We start from the raw sequence: 20528 nt of genomic DNA on the forward strand, positions 1-20528 counted from the left end.
AGAATATACATTTTATTAGATTTAAGATCAAAACAAAGATCGGTGCTTTTCTCTTTTACGTTCTTTCGTTTGTGTCCTTAAAAGGTCTTTACAACGCTCCATCAGATAAAGTACGGTTCAAAATAAGTTGATTTAGCAAAACTTTCCTTAGCACTAACTAGTGGTATTTAGAACCTAAACTTGAAATTTTTATATTTATGCTTTATTTATTATGATCTCTTTTAGATATATTACTGTACATAAATTGAAAATTGAATAGAACGATACCAATGATTTATGTATGTACTTTTAAATGATCATAAATATTTTTATAAAGTTTTGCCTCTTTCGAGCGCTTTCATTTTGTGCAATTAAGCGCAATTTAAAAATATTTTACAGTCAACAAACAAATTATTCAATACTTATTAGTGACATGATTTAATTTTAGGTCAAATTTATTCACACCTCACTTAATGATAATTTTTTAGCTCAATTTAAGTCGAGTGCAGTTCGCACATTTCCACCAAATGTATTCAAATGCCAGTAGCTAATTTGTCAATTAATTTTCAGAGGACGAGCACGTCCCTGTGGGGCGAGTGGATGGGGGTCATGCATGGGGACGAGATCGAGTACGTGTTCGGTCATCCGCTCAACTTGTCGCTGCAATTCAACTCCAGGGAACGGGAGCTCAGCCTCAAGATAATGCAGGCATTCGCCCGATTCGCAGCCACCGGGTGAGTATGAATGCGTCCGTACACCCGGACCTACCGCCTCTCGGTCCGGTTGTTCCGTGCACTTCGGACGCTGACCGCGGGCTAACGTTTCACCGGTGTCATATCATTCCAATAAAGTATCATCCGAGTAAAGGCGAAGTGTACCCGTACGCGCCCGAAGTTCTCGTGTTCCCATTCAAAATTATCGCGCGAAAGGTAGAGCGCCCCGTTATTTAAGGTTTATATTTCGGGAGCCCGGTTGCTAGTAATTAAGTGTTGCCAACTATTAAACATGTGGATTCTAGTCAATAGTAGTTCTGAAATCATTCTTAATGCAACTTAACCTAAATTTAATAAACAAATATAAATAGAGATTAATTTCGACGGTATATATTTAAGGGATTGTAAGTACTACTTTGAACAAACTGTTTGACAATAGTTGTCAATGAATTATGCGCAACTTAAAATGTTTTTAAGAGCGGCAGTTACTAGAAAAGGAATCGCACTTTGTGCGCTTCCGCCACAAAATCAAATAAACATTCAGTTCGTGCGCAAATTTTTTTGTATGGAACAGGACCGCATTTGAGATCTCATGTATATACGGTCGGCGTCAGATCTGCATCCTTCAAAGGCTATATTCGCTTGCGGCGAGTGTGTTATTGCAACAGATTCGCATCATTAAATTTGACAAATTAAGAATATTGCTTGTTCACGTTATGTATTTTGAATCGAATATTAACGTCTAAAACTTTTTTATAGTTACAGTTCTTATTGTTTAATTCGTATAATAATTCTTGTCCTAATTCTAATATATTTATTCTAAAAGTATTTTACTCCATTATCATATTATATGTTGGTAATTAAGAATTATACACCATCATATGATAGTTTTTACCATATCGTATTCGTATTAAAAGTTAAATATATAATTAAAATAAACAGATAAATTCAAAAATAAGAATATATTAAACAAAACAAAATGTTAATATTAAATGTCTATTTGGACAAAATATATTGTAAAATATATATAAATAACAACTTAAATGTACATTTAACATGTAACATAATACAAAATAATTCTATAAATACCAACTAAAATGAAACGAGATATATAAATACAAAATTATAAAATATAATTGCTATTGTATTAAAAAGGAAGAGTCTTACATTTTAGTGAGGTTGTATGTTGGATTTACTAAATAAAATGTCCCATTAAGATATTTTGAATTAAAAAACTACAGTCTCATAAGCCATAGATGTTTTGAAAATAGTTTGGAATAAGTAATGTTGATTTTTCATTATTGGTTTAGTAATATTTTTTATATTTTTTATTTTATATTGTTTATTTTTGTTCATCAAGATACATGAAATATATTGTAAATTAATTAATGTAATAAATAATTCAAATATACTATTTGTTTAAAAGTTTAAATACCACCCAAAAATTCATAATACAGTAATATATATTAAAAATACAATAATATATACAGTTTAAACTTTTTCTTTATTTATTTTTTGTCGTATGGTTAATTGTTAACCAATCATATTTTATCATATAAACAAATATAATAAATACGATACACAATAGTAGTTTTGATTAATCCTTAGTACACAATCAAATATAAATAGAAATTAATCTCGATGTCACAGATGTATGTGTTAGGTTAGGTTAGGTTAGGTTAGGTTAGGTTAGATTAAGCTAGGTTAGGTTAGAATTTGTTGTACAAACATGGTAGAAAATGACCTAAGTTTGACCATTATTGTTGTTATTAAAGAATATTATGACTTCAAAACTATGTCATGTATTAGATCAACACATATTAATGCACGTCCAAAATGTGAAATAGATTGATTGCAAAGTTTTTGAGATTTGTTCCAAGTCGTCGACGGTGTTTGTATAGAGAATTTAACACAAGGAGACGCCGCTCTTAAAGTTTAAAATTTTATTTATTATAATCACGTGACATTCTATGAAGAAACATGTGTGTTAATAGTTATTAATTGACAAAGATTTTTCATGTATATATAGTAAAACATTCATTACAATGCTAATAAGAATACTCAAAATAATTTTGTAAGGTTTAATGGTACAATCCATAAAATAAAGAATATGTTTCTATCCATAATTAAAAAGGTTAAACTGCTCCTATTTTCTGTTAATAACAAAGAACATAATCCAAAATGTTCCACATTTTTGGATAATTTTAAAACAGGTAACAAATATCAATTAATTTTTTAATTTAATATATCCTGAATATAGGATAATAATAGTTATATATTTTAATTTTATATACGTTTGTTGTATCACATATATTTACAAGCCCGTGTGTAATTTTTAATATTATATTTTAATGTTAGAATTTAAAATGTAGAGATAAATAATTGCATAGTTTTTTAAAATGAATATTAATTTTGATTAATTTGATGGATTTGAAAATTGATAATATATGGATATAAATAAGATATTAACAAAATAACAGAGAAAAATTCACGAGATATTACCTTCCTTAATATATATATAATAATTAAAATTATTCAAAGAAATTGTGACCTAAAATTACTTGGTTACGTTGTGTTGTTAATAACTAATTTGTTTCAAAATTTGAAAAATAAAACACTTGCTATTTTAAAGACAAATTTAGACAAGTTTGTAGATATTTGACAGTTTGTAGATAATGTTTTAAAAGTATTCAAGTTCAATATTTCTTTATTAAAATTATTATTATTATTTAAAAAACTTCATAAACCGTGTCATCAATTTAACGAAGATTCTTCCTTTGTTGACATAAACAATACTTAATTTTTATTATGTACTCGAAGATGACTATAAGTCCTGTAACAAATGTAAAATCATATACATTTAAATAAATTAATGAATCTAATTAAATTATAAAATTGTTTATCATATTTATTTTAGAAATTAATTTTAGGTTACCTAAATTAATAAACCTGTACCTAAACAGATTTATATCTACTTCGCATATTACAAAATACCTACTCATTTCCACCAGAGTTACCAAGATAAATTTGTTTATTCTACGGTTTGCTATACTGGAGACGCAGTTTTTAGTCGACAGCCCCGGTCCAAATCCCTCGAGCCGCTGAACGCCCGGAGGCATGGCGCGGTCGGCTTTCGGATGCCTTCGCATTTATTCGTTTGAAGTCGAGATTTAAGCGAACGATATGGACCCGTTTCACCCGCTGTCGGACGGGGCAACGCTCGTTTCAATGGACCATGTCGGGGACAATATAATGTTTGTTTTATTGTCTTCCATGTCAACTTCAATTCGGTCCCGTGCTTTTTACTACTTTTGTAACAATAATCAAAAGTGATTTTTAAAAACATTCTTAGCATTCATCAATTTATGTATTACATACATAGTAACTTAACTAATTATTTAAATTACAAAAATATTGTTATACTAATATTAGGTAATAAGGACTAAAGAGGATTTGAAATGAAATGAAATATTCAACTAATTATAAAATTAATCAATCTTAATGTACAATTGTTATATATGTTCTGTTATAAGTAAAACAAAAAGTAAAATTTTTAAAAGACTGGCCCATACGCCTAGGAAATTTAAAATTCTTAGAAAAATCATGAATTTCGTTGCCTCAGAACAATCAACAATTAATGAATTAATTAATTTACTTAAATTTTATATTAACACTTATTAGGGATGTTTTTATGTGTGTAAAAATTGTACCTAAATTTAATGGGCTTTACGGAGAACTCATCCAAACTAATTAACTGTTATAAAAAGGCGACAATCCGGATCTTGGCGTGCCGGAAACGAAGTGGCGTCGCGCGTTCTGGCCGCAAGAAACGACGTGGGTGGATACGGAGCACCGGGACTGACTGTAGATAGACGATTTACGGTTAATGCGGACGACGCTCATTTGGCAGACATTGTTCTTGAGTTATAATCCGGATTAGGTGGGACTAATTATGTATTCCACCGGCCGGGAAGCGGCGACACACACATCTCCATTGCAGCTGGGGGGATTATCGTGTGCCATGATATTGCGGGTCGGTTCCTACGTGATTTTCTATTATACAGGTTTTATCCGGGGCGCCGGAACCGCACTCGTCTCGCTCAGATGGGATCGGACCCTTTTAATTTGATCTGCGCGTCACTTGAAAAAGTTAGTATTAGTTGGATTATTTCGGATTAATTTTGCTCCCAGCGTGTATTATTTTTTTCTGTTTTTGGTATTAGTTAATATACAAATAATAAGTTTGAAGGTTTAAAATTTTTTGGCAATCAAATTAAGAAATAAATATTTTTATATTACTAAAAAAGGTGTTTTAGAAACACACGATTGGACCAAAACTTACGGAAATGTGATTGAAAAACAATTTTTGAATTTTAAATTTGAAAGGCTGTATTTTTTTGATTTAGGTTAGGTTAGGTTCATTATTGAAGGTGTTTGAACTGCTTACTAATTTTGACCACCCCTCTTAGAAACAAACACATTGTATGAAAACAAAAAATATAACAAGTAAGGAATAGATAAACTTCGAAGTCATCGACATAGAAAATGAAAGACAATAATTTTATTATAGTAAAATATTGGGTTGGCAACTAAGTAATTGCGGATTTTTTTTAGAAAATCAAAGACAATTTTTTCATGGAACTAAATAACTTTACTCTGTAATGTATTGCCCATTTTGATCAATGACCTTTTGCCATCTTTTAGGCAGCATCATAATCCCACGTTCATAAAACTTCTGGTTTTTATTAGCAAAAAACTGAATCAGGTACGATTTGACATCATCATCATTATTGAAATTTTTACCATTCAAGGAGTTTTGTAAAGATCGAAACATAAAGTAATCAGATGGTGCAAGGTCAGGACTGTATGGTGGATGTGGCAAGACATCCCAACTCCAATAATTTTTGCTGAGTGACCAAAGATGTGTGTGGCCTTGCATTGTCATGATGGAATACAACACCTATTCGATTTGTCAATTCGGGCCGATTTTCTTCAACTGCATTGTTTAATTTCATTAGTTGTTCAATGTAGACAACAGAATTGATCGTTCGGTTGGGTGGTAAGAGTTTAAAGTAGACAATTCCTTTATAATCCCACCAAACTGACAACAAAACCTTCTTTTGATGAATACCAGCTTTTGATGTTGTTTGAGCTGGTTCACCTGGCCTGCTCCACGGTCTTTTCCGCTTGATATTGTTGTAAACAACCCATTTTTCATCGCCAGTTATCAGTCGCTTTAAAAATGGATCATTTTCATTACGTTTCTTTAGCAAATCGTTTCTTTCAGTTCGTGAGGAACCCATGTATCGAGTTTTTGAACATAGCCAAGCTGTTTTAAGTGATTTTCAATGCATGTATGTAATACCGGAAGCTTCTCTGCAATCTCACGTGTTGTACTGTGACGATCCGAATCGATTATTGCTTTGATTAGGTCGTCATCAACTTCAACTGGACGACCAGAGCGTTTTTCATCTTTGAGTGAAAAATCACCAGAACGAAATTTGGCAAACCAATTTTGAAACTGCCGTTCTTTTAAGGCTTCGTCGCCATAAACAGCACATAACTTTTTGTGAGCTTGCGATGCGTTTTTCCCTATGCGGAAATAAAAAAGCAAAATATGACGAAAATGTTCCTTTTGATCTTCCATTTTTCAACGAACGCCAAACGAAAACTACGCAACCGATCAAAAAACTTTTTTTACTGATTGATAGCTGAATGTCCAACTATCAAATAGCAAAATGTGTTTTACATTTGGACGACGCCAGCAAACCCAATATGTTTTATGTAGTGTTTTAAATTATTTTAGTAACAACTCTACATATTTGTATAATTATTTCATTTGTTTTTTTTTATTATGAACCATCACTCGAATATATTGCAAGATTGCAGGTTTGTCCCATAATTAAAATAATGAATTTATTCCATTTTGATAAATTACAAAGGAAACAATGACGTTTTGATGCCAAATAAAATATACAAAGCCATTGTCTGTAATATCTTTTTATGCGTGCTTAATTCGTGATATGTGGCGTATTAGACAATTAAATATCTTCTACATAATTTGGCACAGTGCCTCCGAATCTCCAGTGCAAACAGAGATTGAAACAAAGACTCCGTGCCTCGGCAATGTCGTAGCAATTGTATTATTTGTTTAGCGAGACGTGTACATATTTCTCATTGCGAGCTATAAGTGTAAATGTTTGTTCATCTCAAATTAACACAATATTAAGGCTTAGTTGCCTGTAAGCGGTTTACAGTGTTAAATCTGTTGAAACAACAAAGAGTTAAGTCCTCAAAACTCAACCCCCACATCTTTATACGATCTGGTGAAGTCTTGTGCTCTTAGATAAATGTAACTTTATCCGTTTGTGAAACAGTTTGAAGTAAGTTTCCTACTATCCAGTGGATTTGTTACGTACAATTACAAGTTTCAAGAGCAAACTCATTATTCAAACAGCCCCGTCGAATCAGTACGTAGAACGTAAATTATAGTGGCGTTGCCCCAGAAATTTACGTCTCTAATCAGACGGCAGTCTCTGTTGATAAAGTCACTTTGACGCGTGATGTTCGTGACAACACAATTTTCACAGTGCTGCTTAATCATATGGAAACAAAGTGGTCAGTCGTTTCAAAATTATATCTAATTTTTTTTTAATTTTAAGTCGTTGATCCAACAATCTCTAAATTTTATTATCCTCTATAAAATGTTAAGTGAAATGTCAAGAAGAAACCTTTTATAACCCCTTTAGGAGTATTATTCTAAGAATATTGTTTGTATTTAGCCATTAGGATAAGACGAACAGTATAACTTCATTAGTAGTTCCACTGCACAAAGTTAATGATATAATATCGTAAACATCCTCTTTACAGAAATCACAATTTTACTTTGTACTATTAAACAGTTTAAGCGTTGCATTAAATCTGTTTAGTAATCTAGGAACTAAATGCATAATTTAATAGGCGGTTTTAAAATTTCGAACATTAAGAAAATGCATCAAAATCTCATATTAGCTTTTAGGTACATCATCTAAAATCCGCATTTTATCTCAATTACAATTCGTTATAAAAGTTTTTAAAATGACTTTCGGTATAAAGTTGAGATTTATGGACGTACTTTGCATATTTAACAAGTCCCGTAAATATTTAAAAGCTCTTCTATATCGTCGTGATTGCTCCACAATTTCAGGTAAACTCTCAAAACCATTTCTTTAATTAACCGGATTATTTGTGAATATTGATTATTCTTTCGTTCATTCTTTATTTAAATCTTTAATTTGCGTAATAAATCATTCAGCTTATTAAAACTTTTTTATATTTTATTTGTATTTTATTAAGTTTCAAAATCCATTAAATTAATTATTCCTTATTTTTAAAATTAAAAATTTAAAACATAAATTTAAGGAATTTAAACTTGATCATATTTACATCATCATAAAATATTTAGTATACAATCTAAAATCTAAAATCTGAAAATATAGTTTATATTAATTTTAAACACAGTTAACTAATTTTCGTAAATGCTACTAATAGTTTTCTATATTTTATATTTTTATCATAATTCAATCAAAATAAATTGTTCAATTTCTAAGCAACAGGTATGTCATTTGTGGGTCGTGGTCAAAGGCTGCCACCTGGCAGAAGGGCATTGTGGACCGCATGTCCACTCATCTTGATTGAGATGCTGATGTCTATGGTACACTGCGTTGAATCTTGAAATGAATAAATTGCGGTTTGAACGTCGGCAACGGATTAATCATGGCTCCAGGATATATACGCCTTTGTGAGGATTTATTTTACTATTATCAACGTATTTTGCATCCACAATGTAACATCGTTTATTCGGTGGCCATATCTGTTACAGCCGTTATTGCGAATAGGATTATCCATTCTTGTACAGATATTCCTTATAGTTTAAACAAAATAAGGAAAGGATGTGTTAGAATTTATAATAACTTCTTATTCAATTTTTTATTGTTACCTATAATGTCCAGTAATTTGGTAATTGTATGAAAATTTCAAAAACACCATCCAAAGTGTAATTTGGGTGTTTCGCAGCTCGCCCAAATAGGATAAATCATAAATCGATTGCGCGGAGCGTTTCTCGATAGCAGTACTCGAATAAAAGTCAGGGGAGACAACGGAATAACAATAAATAACGATTGTTTGTAAATGACAGTTTGAAATAACGACGTATGTGCCCGTGGGAATCTGGAATCCGGGCCCGGTTTTGCAGCTTCGCAGTTCTCCCAGAGGTGCAACAGGTTGATATTCCAGACTGCTGATTTACTGCACTACATATTTATCCGTTTGCGGGCAACGTTCTTTATTCCTGGGCGGCGAAACAATTTATACCATTTTTAAATTGAATCGAATAATTTATCTGTGTAAGATTCAAACAACGCTCTAAATAAAAACTCAAAATAATTTAAAAAATAATAATTTAACTCGCAAGAATTTGATTTGGTAAAACAATAAAAATGATGAAATTATATTAAAAATATCCCCAAAAATATTATCATTTTATATTAAAATATGTAGATAAAATTAAAAGTAGCAAAATATTTGTGTTAATTATAATTATTAATTATTATATAATAATTGTTTAAATGTCTAAAAAAATAGAGAAAATCTATTTGAATTCTTTTATTACTAATATGAAAAATATAAAATTCATATTATTATTATTTTAAATATAAATAAATAATATAAATAAATAATGAATACTTACTTAATGAAAATTAAAAAAACATTCAAAATAAGATATCAAAATAATTTAAAAAATAATAATTTAACTGACAAAAATATTAATTTGTAAAAACAATACAAATGATGAAAGGATTTTTATATTAAGAATGACTGCTAAAATAATAAAAATCGTATTTGTTTATACTATTGTATATAATAATTGTTAAAATTTCAAAATACATAATATTAAGCAGATAATCTCATTTAAATTCCTTTATTTCTAATTTAAAAATATAAAACTCATATAATTAGTTTTTAAATAAAAACAAATAATATGAAATACGTATAAAATTTTACATAAATAGGGAAATGTTCTTTAATATCTTTTATATTTTATTCTAAAAAATACAAAGTATGTATAAATTATAAAATCAATTTTAAAATGTTTCATTAAATATATTTATTATTAAATTTATACCATAAAAATATTTTATTTTTAATATTTATAAATTAATGTCGAAAAAAATCAAGTTCCATTTTGACCTCCTCAGAATTGAACCTTTTATTGCGTAAAAAATTTTAAAATGACCGAAAATAAATAATAATCACGTGGAGAAATATCCGCACTTTATGTCGGATGAGGTGGAACTTTCTATTTAATATTTTGAAACACATTTGAAGCTATTTTGAAATAAATACTATAATTAGAAGAGCATAAAAAATATATAATACAGTTTAATATAAAATTTATAATATAAAAATTTATCCAAATTAACAATGAATTGTAAACGTAAATTACATTTTCCTCTTTCCAACCTAACTAATTAGAATATTTTTATTAATAATGTAATTTTTCATTAAAATATGTAATATGAAATTAGAAAAAGTCGATTAAAGTAACCACCTCGACATTTACAAGGTAATTAGATCCTCATAATGCCAATAAGGCCGTCGTAAAATTAAAAAACCGTCCAGAATAAAGTATAATTAATTTCGTGGGACACGTGTTACAATGTAAATTTTATTATGCAAATTGGCCGTGGAACAACGTTAAAAATCTCGCTTACATGTCCGGGCGCCGTTGTTAAATTAAGGCATTACAGTTTTCAATATTTAGCCGAGTCCGTAGCTCGCGTTTTACGGTTGTAGTCTAATAAAATAAAAGTTTACTACTAAGTCGTTAATTTAGTTGCTAATGAAAGTGTAACTTTAGCAGGCGACCGACTGGGCGTCCCTCTTCCACCCCCGGTTCCTTGTTTGTGTTAGTCAAATCCATTAACCGGCTAAAACACACCAAATATAATGTTATTGGGATAGTTTTGTTTTCGCTTATGCCTATCTGTTACAATGTTGTCGACATTATTTTATGGCGGGCGCCGTGCATGTAAATGGTCTATAAACATTTTAAATGCTGCTACTTTCGTAAATTACGCCAAAATATCACGTTCCCTATGAAAAATTAAAATCCTGATATTAACTAAAGAACGTGCGAGGAATTAATATTAATTTTGTTTCTGACAAAATTTTATAGGTCTAAATATAGTGCGAGAACATAAATTTTAAATTAAAAATGTTGTGGATAATATACTTATAAATTTAGTTTGGGCCACACAATCATAAAAATATAATGAACACAATTATGTTAGTTTTAATTAAAAAAGGAAAAAGTTGTGAGTGCTTGGGAAAAGCAGGCAGCATACGATATGAAAGAAAATGATTTAAATTCAAACGTCAACGCAATGGACTGCCATCAAACAGAATGCAGAATGGCGCAGACTTTGCTTAGTTAAAAATTTTCTTTCTAAATTCTCCAGAGTCATATGAACAATCAAGGTGCGCTCGCGGACATATTAATAATACTCTGGAAAATTTAAAATTAGAAACGGTAATGAGATTCATTCAGAGGCCTCCAGCGACGTTTCCTATTTTAAGAGTTATCACGTCGTTACGTCATTTATTACACTATATCGCCATTTAAATGCATACGTTGAAGATGAATTAGATGTGCGCATTCAGGTCAAATTTAAAATACTAATGCTTGACCGTCGTCGTCTAAATTTAAACGTCCAATATCGATCTGTGAAGTCTTTCGATATGCCTGACGTTAATAATTCAGTTTTCATTTTATGTCCTACAAGAAATTAGATACACGTGACAATTGTCAATGCGGCATTTAAATTTTAATCAAGTATCTTTTACGGCGATCTCATGTACTCGTACAATTTTAATTTGTGGTTTAATTTCAGGAATTCAGTGTACTTAAGTAAATATTTAAACTGAATTAATTTGACTTCTGTATTACTAAGTTAAACAGAAAAAGTAAATGATATTTTTAAATATTAATTAGTTCAGGAAAAAGAAATGGCCCCAAAGGGATTGAATAATTAACAAAAATTAGTTACAAGATACACACCAATTACATTTTCCCACTTTGTTAATTATTAAAATAAATCTGTGTCAAATTAAACCTTTTTCCCATTTTTTAAAATAATTAATTTATTACCATAAAACATTTATTAATATATTAAATATATTTGTGATATCTTCCCAGACTTTTAAAAGAAAAGTAATTGAATTAAAAATTTTATATATATTTTACTTTGTTTAAATTGAAATATGAAATTTAAATGTCAGTCTATGAATTAATGAAACGCTATTTATGTTACATCTGACATACTTCGATAAATTATTCATATTTATATTTTATATTTATATTATTTTAAAATTAGATTAAATGTAAATTAATTTTTGATTATAAATATATTTTCCTTTTTTTATAATTTATAGTCATTAGTTGTGTGTCACATCCCAAGACAATATCTACAATCCTTATTTTATTATACTAATTATATTAATGAACTTTTATAGGATTTTTTTAAATTGATTTGTTGTTTTAATAGTCTATTATATATAAGAAAAAACAGTTATTCAACAATTTTATTAAAATTAATTATTTAAAATTGACCAGTACAACAAGTACATCTTGAATTGGATTACAATATTTATTATTTTTTATGTTATTGTTGTGTCTACTATGCATCTGATTAATTTAATTTTATTCATTGATAAACTGTATAGTTTTTTCATTAGACAAAATTATAGCAACTTTTTACTTAATAGTATTTCAGTGATCCATATCGAATGTTAAAGAATAATCCATACTTATTGTCAATTCAAATTAAAGTCAAACTAGAGGAAGGGAGATTTGCTGAAATTAATTCAAGAAATGTGAGAAGATGTGATCCAATTATGACTTGCTTAGGATCACTTTCACTGGACCATAGAACAATGTGGACGAGTAGTTTTTAGTGATGAGTATAAATGGAATTTATTAAAAAATGATAGTTTTGCTTATACTCACACTGAACCATGACGACCGTTCAATTATGCTATACTTAAATTCTTATGGCGTAGGCCACTTTAAACTGATTTATGTACAGGTATATTTTAAATAATAACTTGCTTCCATATAGTGAACTCATGCTCGTAATAAATGTGTTTCAACATGAAAATGAAATAAAACACAAAGTAAAATTAAGCAACCTTGAAATCGAAGGAGAATACCAAAATCGACATAAAAATTTCATGTGAACTGTTCACAACACTTCATAAAGGAGGACTTGTCGTATATTAGGAAAATGATCGGGTCTATGCCACAGAGTTGAACCAAAATTATAAAAAATGACACTATTATAAAGTGTTAATGTTAAATTAAATAATACGGATTTAACCATTGGAAATGCTTTTAAAAATTAAAATTGCTATGTTTATGTCCAGCTCAATTAAAAAACATTTTTTAGAATAAGTGTCAGTTTTTAGAACAGAGTGCAAAAAAACCCTAAGTAAAAGTGGTAACCACTATTGTATGTACTGTGAAAAGCTTGTGCTTTGGAAGCAACTCGAATTCATGGGTATTCTTTTAAATATGTAAAATCTTATTGAGAAAAATCCTTCGAACCCGGACGGCCTGAAACTGAAACCCTGAACACGGTTGTTTTGTTTCAGGAAACCAGTGACGGACGATGTAAATTGGCCGCTGTACACAAAGGAACAGCCTCAATATTTTATTTTCAACGCGGAGAAAAACGGCATCGGCAAAGGACCACGTGCGACGGCCTGCGCTTTCTGGAACAACTTCTTGCCCAAACTCAGGGACAATCCAGGTACGTGTATGGGCCATTTGCATTTTTATTAGATTTGCCCAGCTGCTTTATTTTCTCTCTGTGTGTTTCCTCTTTTCTCTTCTGTTCCGTTCTGTGCTGTAGTTAAATAAAAAGCGAGACGGCGGTCCGCACTTCGATTTCAATTTCGAACACACGAAAGACCGGTCTCCGAAGGAATTAAAATTTTTTATAGGGAAATTGGCGAAAACATATCCGGGCCGTTGGGAAATATAATTTTGTCATTGCCGTACTGCATTACGCAATCCGCTTGTTTTTTGTTTTTGCGGAATATTTTGAGATTAGTCGAAATTTCGTGACAACTTTACGGTCCGTTTGTGTTTTCGTTGACATTAATTTGATAAAATACAACGGTAAATCTATAAAATGCAACGTAAAAGTGACGCTTCAAAAAAATTAGTAGTTACTTTAGCATAGTTGTGTTATTCTCTATTTTCCGTGGTGAGTTTTCATTTTCGCAGCGGCTGCCAGACGGTACAGTGAAACTGAGTGGATCCTTCACCCAGCGGTGATGAATTGTTCAGCGGGATATGATACAGTAACAAAGTAAACATGAATGAAAGGAAACGATGTTAAAAATTTTAATTAATTTTAAACAGGCCGCCGAATCGTGTACTGAATAGTTGATTGCGTTTTATTGCACGCTGCGTTTTTGATCCTAAATTTTTCACTATGGTTTTTTTAACACAATGGAACATTATTAGCGCCGAGTTCGACTCTTGTGATGTGCTATTCTGTGCTATCTATTGAACATTTCGTATGGTGTGTAGTTCTGAATGCACATATTGATTTAACTTTTTTTTTTTAATTTCAAACATAACTTTTTACTTTTTATTGGCAATAATGTTTAACCTAATGTTGTTACTTAAACAACAAATGATATAGAAGCGAACCTGTTAAGATTTTATATGCGTCTCTCTGAACAATTTTCTATAGAGAAAAAGCCGAAGGATTAAAATACGATAGAAAAGATCTCGGACCGTCTACAGTCTGGGTCCGTCCATCCAAAACGGTAAAATTCAATTGAACGTTCTTTTGTCTCATATAATTTTCATATAGACTACGGTATGGGAAATTGGTTGAATATCTTCAGGGGTAGTCTTCGCAACAGCACAAGTTACTCCGGGAAGCCGATCACGTGTCGATGCTCAACATTCGAATGTATCCGTCTTATGCGAGTTTTCTGAGCAAGACATTGTAAGGTGAACCCCCAATGCCTCAGATGGGGTTCGATGGTGTTCTGAATACACGAACTCTTTCCAATCTCCAGCTTCTCCATATGATGCGTCGTACTATAATAACAATCATAAACTGATCGTAAAAATTACTTGTATTGCCTTATTTTAGAACTAAATGATTTATTAAAAATTAAAATTGTAATAGTAAAATCGTAATAAAAGAAATAAATATCAATAAGAAATTAAACACAAGGAAATTTAAAATTCATTTTACAAAATAAATAAGAAATTTTGTTCTCACATTTAAAATGAAAAATACACCATACTTATTTTTTAATATCGAGTAATTCCCCCTCTGCATATTACATCTTGTACCCCACTTGGCATACTTCTTATTAGGGCATCCATATGTTTTGATCCAAAACGTCGCATAATTCTGGAAGAAGTTGTCTTAACTCTCTGGCTGTATGAGCACGGGGCTGGTGAACAGACAAGTTCTATGCAATTTAGATTAGGCGAAGGGTGGTACGGGCAGACGCTTAATTTGAGTATTTTCTAAGTGGTTGAAGAGAATCCTAGCTTTATGAGGTCTAGCGTTGTAGTTTAAAAATCGAAAATTTGGTTCCAAATTCTTTCCATAATGTTCAACAATGTTATTTCATCGGTCATGCTACAGACACAATTGTCTTTTCTGACTCCAAGCCAGCTTCTCTATACGGTGGACAGGGTGGAGGGTCCCTTGCAACGGAGTTCTGAATCATTGTCAGCGATTTAAAATTGTCCTTGGGGTTATATGACGTCTAGTAACCAAAATTAGATCATGTTTGAGAAGAATGTAGTTGCTTATTGGGTTCCCTAATGCTCCTCTGCTTAATAATCTGTCTTTAGAAACCATATAGAGTCTGCACACTATGGATTGGTTAATATTCAATGCAATGGCCACATCAACTTGTCCTGAACCAGTCTAAAGCATTCCTGAAGCACGGTGTCGGTCAGCTTCTGATAAATGATTTTAAGAAAAGGCATACGATGATTATTTATGAATAAAAACGATGAATCATGGGTTTCAGTCGATATTTAATTATTCAGTTTGATCTTAACTCAAGAATTAACAACCAATTAAGAATCGTATAATAATGTATTGTTAAATTTACGTTTTGGTCGAAATATGTTAATATGCTCAGTTTATTAAGTCAAATTTATTGAAATGATGGAACATGTGAATACATTAATCAAGAATAATTTGTGTAGAAAAAAATAATGTCAAAGTTATTAAATATCATAAGAATAATATTTGAGTACACATAATTTATCATATTGTTGAAATACTTAGCCAACTTTTTTGTATATATGGTGAATGCGTACTTTTAAATTTTGTAAAATCAACTGTGGAACTTTTTAATTTTAACATAACACTAATAATAATAATTTTATAGGTTTCCTAATAGATTCATTTAATTTTTGAAATTTGAATTTCAAGAGAAATCTTACTTAAATTTTTTTCATTATTAATCTCTATTATTAATCTCAAATGTATCTAAATCTCATACTATTAATCTTAGATATTATAAATTTTCTTATTAAGAAATTTTGTCCCGCCTTCTATAGCAAAATTAGTCTTGTTGAACGTAGGCAACAGCAGTTATCAATAATTAAAAAAGTTAATCAAAATAACAATTCAATTTTGCTAATACATTATAATTACTGAACAATTTAGTCTAATAATGAAGATCTTATTTTATTTTCTAAAGTTTGTTTTGAACAAAATATAGTTAAAATTGAAGTATCTCGAAAAATGCTGTGTTATTCAAAATTAATTAATGTAACCTAAGTTAACGTACGCATTCACCATATTTTAAAGTATTTTTCTAGAAATATATTTGTAAAATTTAAGTGCAACAAATAAATATTAAATTAATTAAAATTTCTTTACTAAAATATAAAAAATTGGATATATTTTTTTTGTTTTCGCAAGTATATGTTTCAGACATTGGTAATTAATTATACAACTATCAAATATTTAGTAAATCCGCTGTTATGATTTATTAATATTAAAAGTCATTCGACAGCTACAAAAAAAAACGAAAATGTTTTATAATTTTTTAATAATTCTTTAATCAATTTAATTTTTCGTAATAAATTTTAGTTTTAACTCGAATTACTTAAATTAATTTAGAATGTTAACATAATAAACGTAAAACCAAATTAAAAAAATATAACGTCACACACCCGTTTATTATAACATTAATAAACAAAAGTATTATTCAAATATCATAATAAATATTTTTATTTCGATTGAGATAAAATACGCCTATATAAAACCCTAGCATAACGTATATCTATAAAACATGCAATATATCGCATAATAATATACATTTTATGCGTTATAAAACAAGTAATATGTCTTTAATTTTTGTCGAAATGCAGATCTAATTTTTCCATGTGCAAATTTTAACACAAATAAAATTCTAAGGATTTTTACGAGTAATAAAAACTTTAATTCATATTTAAAAGTAATGTTGTTATTCTGTACCCATTTATTACTTCAATGCAACATAAATTTATAAAGCATTTTTAATTATTCATATATCTTTAACTGTTAATCAATACTTCACCGAATTATATATATTTTTTATTATTTTATAATAGTCTTAAAATGAAAATCTCAACGGTAGAATTCAAGTAACCTAACTGGGCGTAGATGAACGCATGGCACGTCAATATTCTCGCACCGAGTTTATTTCACGCCTCACTGTTACTTTATTGCCACATAATTCTCCATACGTCTTATAAATGGCCGTCCCATATAGAAATATTTCCACCTTATCTGCGTGTGAACCCGGAATAATAAGCTCGAGTTTTACGGTTGGTTTCCTGATAACCAAGGCTGTCATTGCCTGCTTAATTAGTAATAAGGTGTGAGTAATGTAATTTTTGTTTTGATGTTAAACTTTTTATTCCAAAAATTAATGTTGCTTATTCTGATTATTAAATTTAATAATGGTCCTATTTTGGAATGAAACATTCCCATCAACACGTATAATTGACGTAAACTATGCATGTCGACGAGACAAACATTTGCTTGTCCACAAGTCGCAGGATTTACGTTTGACGCATTTAATCACTGGAAGCGTAGTAGTATTTGTTAGAGATAAACAAACAACAATTATTCAAATAATGTTCATTCAATGAAAAGTAAAATTTATGATTAAGTGCAAATGAATGTGTTGATAAACATTTACAAGGAAATGTTTTGATCATGATCTTATTTATTTAGTTTATTACGTTACATAGATTGTTTACATAGTTCTAGTTCTATGAAGGCGTTAAGTATACACAGAAGCTATTAATATTATTTGTATACATATTAAGAATTGTAATATAAATATACATAGGTTTAGAAAATTAATCCTATATTTTATAATTAAACACTTTTATATTAAACAAGCTGTTTATTACACTTCTATAACCAAAAAATTTTTAATTATAAAAATTTTATGTGAAAATTATTGTGAAATAAATTTCTTGTGAAAGCAAAATTGGAAGAAATTTTGGTCCTCTCGAACAATTTAGTTTCGAAGAAAATTTCCCGTATGAGTGGTAAATGCTAATGAGCCATACTTTCGAAATTTCTTGGATGCATAAATTGCTACAATTACGAGAGGTAGCCTTAAAGAAATTTATACAGTATATATATAAATATAACGATGTTACGAAAAACGTAAAAATTTACTAAAAACGTAAAAAGCTACTAAAATCTCAAAAATTCATTAAAAACGTGAGAAATTACTAAAAGCGTAAAGTGACCTAATTCCATACGATCAAATTCCATACGATCAAATTCCATACGATTAAAATCCGTACGATCATTTTCCATATGATCAAAATTCATATGATCAAAATCCATACTTCGTCCGGGAGGCGTCCGACGTGACGGCCCAGTGGTGTCATGCGCGTGAGCTACACGTGGAACTGAACAGTACTTGGACATTGCAACATTACTTTATTTTTCTAAAATAAAAGTAGCCTAAGTTACTCCTTATTACATCAGCTACCTGTCAATAAAAGTCCCGTCAAAATCGGTCCAGTCATTTCAGAGATTAGCCGGAACAAACAGACAGACAGAGAGACAAAAATTGTAAAAAATGTTATTTTGGTGTATGTACCGTTTTATATTTATATGTATATGTATATATATATATATATATATATATATATATATATATAGTGGTGGGCAGAATCGAATAATTAGAAAAAATTGATAATTTTTTTTGAAAATTTGTTATACCACACTAAGATATCGGAATAAAACTGATATTTAGAAGATGGTCAATATTTTTGTCAGGTAGTTTCAATATTATTAGGGTTTTATTTACTGGAAAATCATTTTTTTGCAAACTATCATTTATACATAAAACTACATATACACATAGTTCTTTCTATTCAATAAGAAAAAATATTCAAATAAATTTAATGAAATGAAATACATAAAATTTATTCCATACTTTTGGCCACTAACCACATCTAGTAAATATGATGAAATGGTTTAATAAATTAATTTTATTGGCAATACCAGTAAAAATCAGTAAACATGAATATTTTGAATTATCCGACTTCCATTTTTATTGGACTATATAGTACAGTTAAAATTTTTTGTTACAGATTCGGCTGATCCACCATGCGTAAACACTTACTTAAGCAAGATCTCGTCGTCACAAAGGGCAACGACGCACACAAACCTGCTGCTCGCCCTCATCGTGCTCATGTCCTCCTTGAGCGCCTTATAGACGGATCCGCTGATTCCTATGGAAAGGTATAGAGGTGCGGTCTAAAAGAAATAATTTCAATTAAACCAGTACATTGTAGAAGACAACCACACACTAAACAGTAGAACTGCTTCTGACACCTATACCAAAAAAATAAAACTACTTCCGAGCTGATTTTCAGTAAGCAAAATGCGTAAAAAAACCGCGAAGATATTAGAGTTTACCTAAATTGTATGTATACTATGAGGGAATGTTGAGATGTAGAGGATTTAGATAGAGTTACCGTTAAGTTTTTTTTTTAATTTTAATTTTAGGTGGTTTGTATGTGGGTGTTTGTTTGTTTCCGATCAATTACACTGAGTTTGTTAAAAAATAAATGTTCTAAATGTGTGTTGTTGTATTCTTGCCAATTATATTACACATCAAAAATAATAATAAAAGTGTTTTTTAGTTTCAATATATATTGAATTTGAAAAATAAAATTACTAAACTCATTAATTAACAGCAAAAAGCTCTCAATAGTTTACGAAAATAATAAAAATATGTATAATTTTATATATTATGCAGTATGGAACAACCAAGCGGAATAAATTCATCATTTTAATTATTCATATTAATAAAAATGTCTGAAATTTTAGAAGAATTTTAAGTCTCCATTGAACCCCTTTGATTAACAGTTGTAAAAATTAAAAATAAATAAATGGGTATCATAAGCTATTGAATTATCTTATTATGATTTTAAACATAAATTTTTCAATATTTAATTTTATTTTTTAATTTGAAAGCAATAATCATGTTTTTATTATATTCTTTTTAATAAAGTTTGAAATCATTATTAATTAGGTAATAAATTGGTCTTTTTAATGACGTATCACAAGTATCCATTTAAAAATTTGTTAATTACAATTATCACTCAATGGAGATTGAATTTAGAATGAATTTTTTTCGTTACAGAATGTCATTTCATAATGATAATAAAAAAGATTTGGTCCAATATTTTACGCTCATTAATTAAAATAATGAATT

The 20528-nt window shown here is 29.5% G+C and overlaps 1 protein-coding gene across 2 annotated transcripts in view; it reads left to right on the forward strand.

Annotated features, from left to right (window-relative positions):
- LOC109595679 (acetylcholinesterase) overlaps positions 1-20182 on the forward strand; it is a 102763-nt gene extending 82581 nt beyond the window's left edge. The window contains exons 4-7 of one of the 2 annotated variants that reach the window (XM_049964905.1): positions 550-713; positions 13383-13540; positions 19399-19549; positions 19603-20182. In XM_049964905.1, the coding sequence (XP_049820862.1) occupies positions 550-713; positions 13383-13540; positions 19399-19523 (447 nt within the window). In that variant the 3' untranslated portion in view covers positions 19524-19549; positions 19603-20182. Of the gene's footprint in view, positions 1-549; positions 714-13382; positions 13541-19398 lie in introns of both variants that reach the window. The other variant, XM_020011097.2, reaches the window with a different exon arrangement.
- Positions 20183-20528: the final 346 nt, after the last annotated feature.

This window comes from Aethina tumida, chromosome 3, assembly GCF_024364675.1.
Source record: "Aethina tumida isolate Nest 87 chromosome 3, icAetTumi1.1, whole genome shotgun sequence".
NCBI classification, from domain to species: Eukaryota; Metazoa; Arthropoda; class Insecta; order Coleoptera; family Nitidulidae; genus Aethina; species Aethina tumida.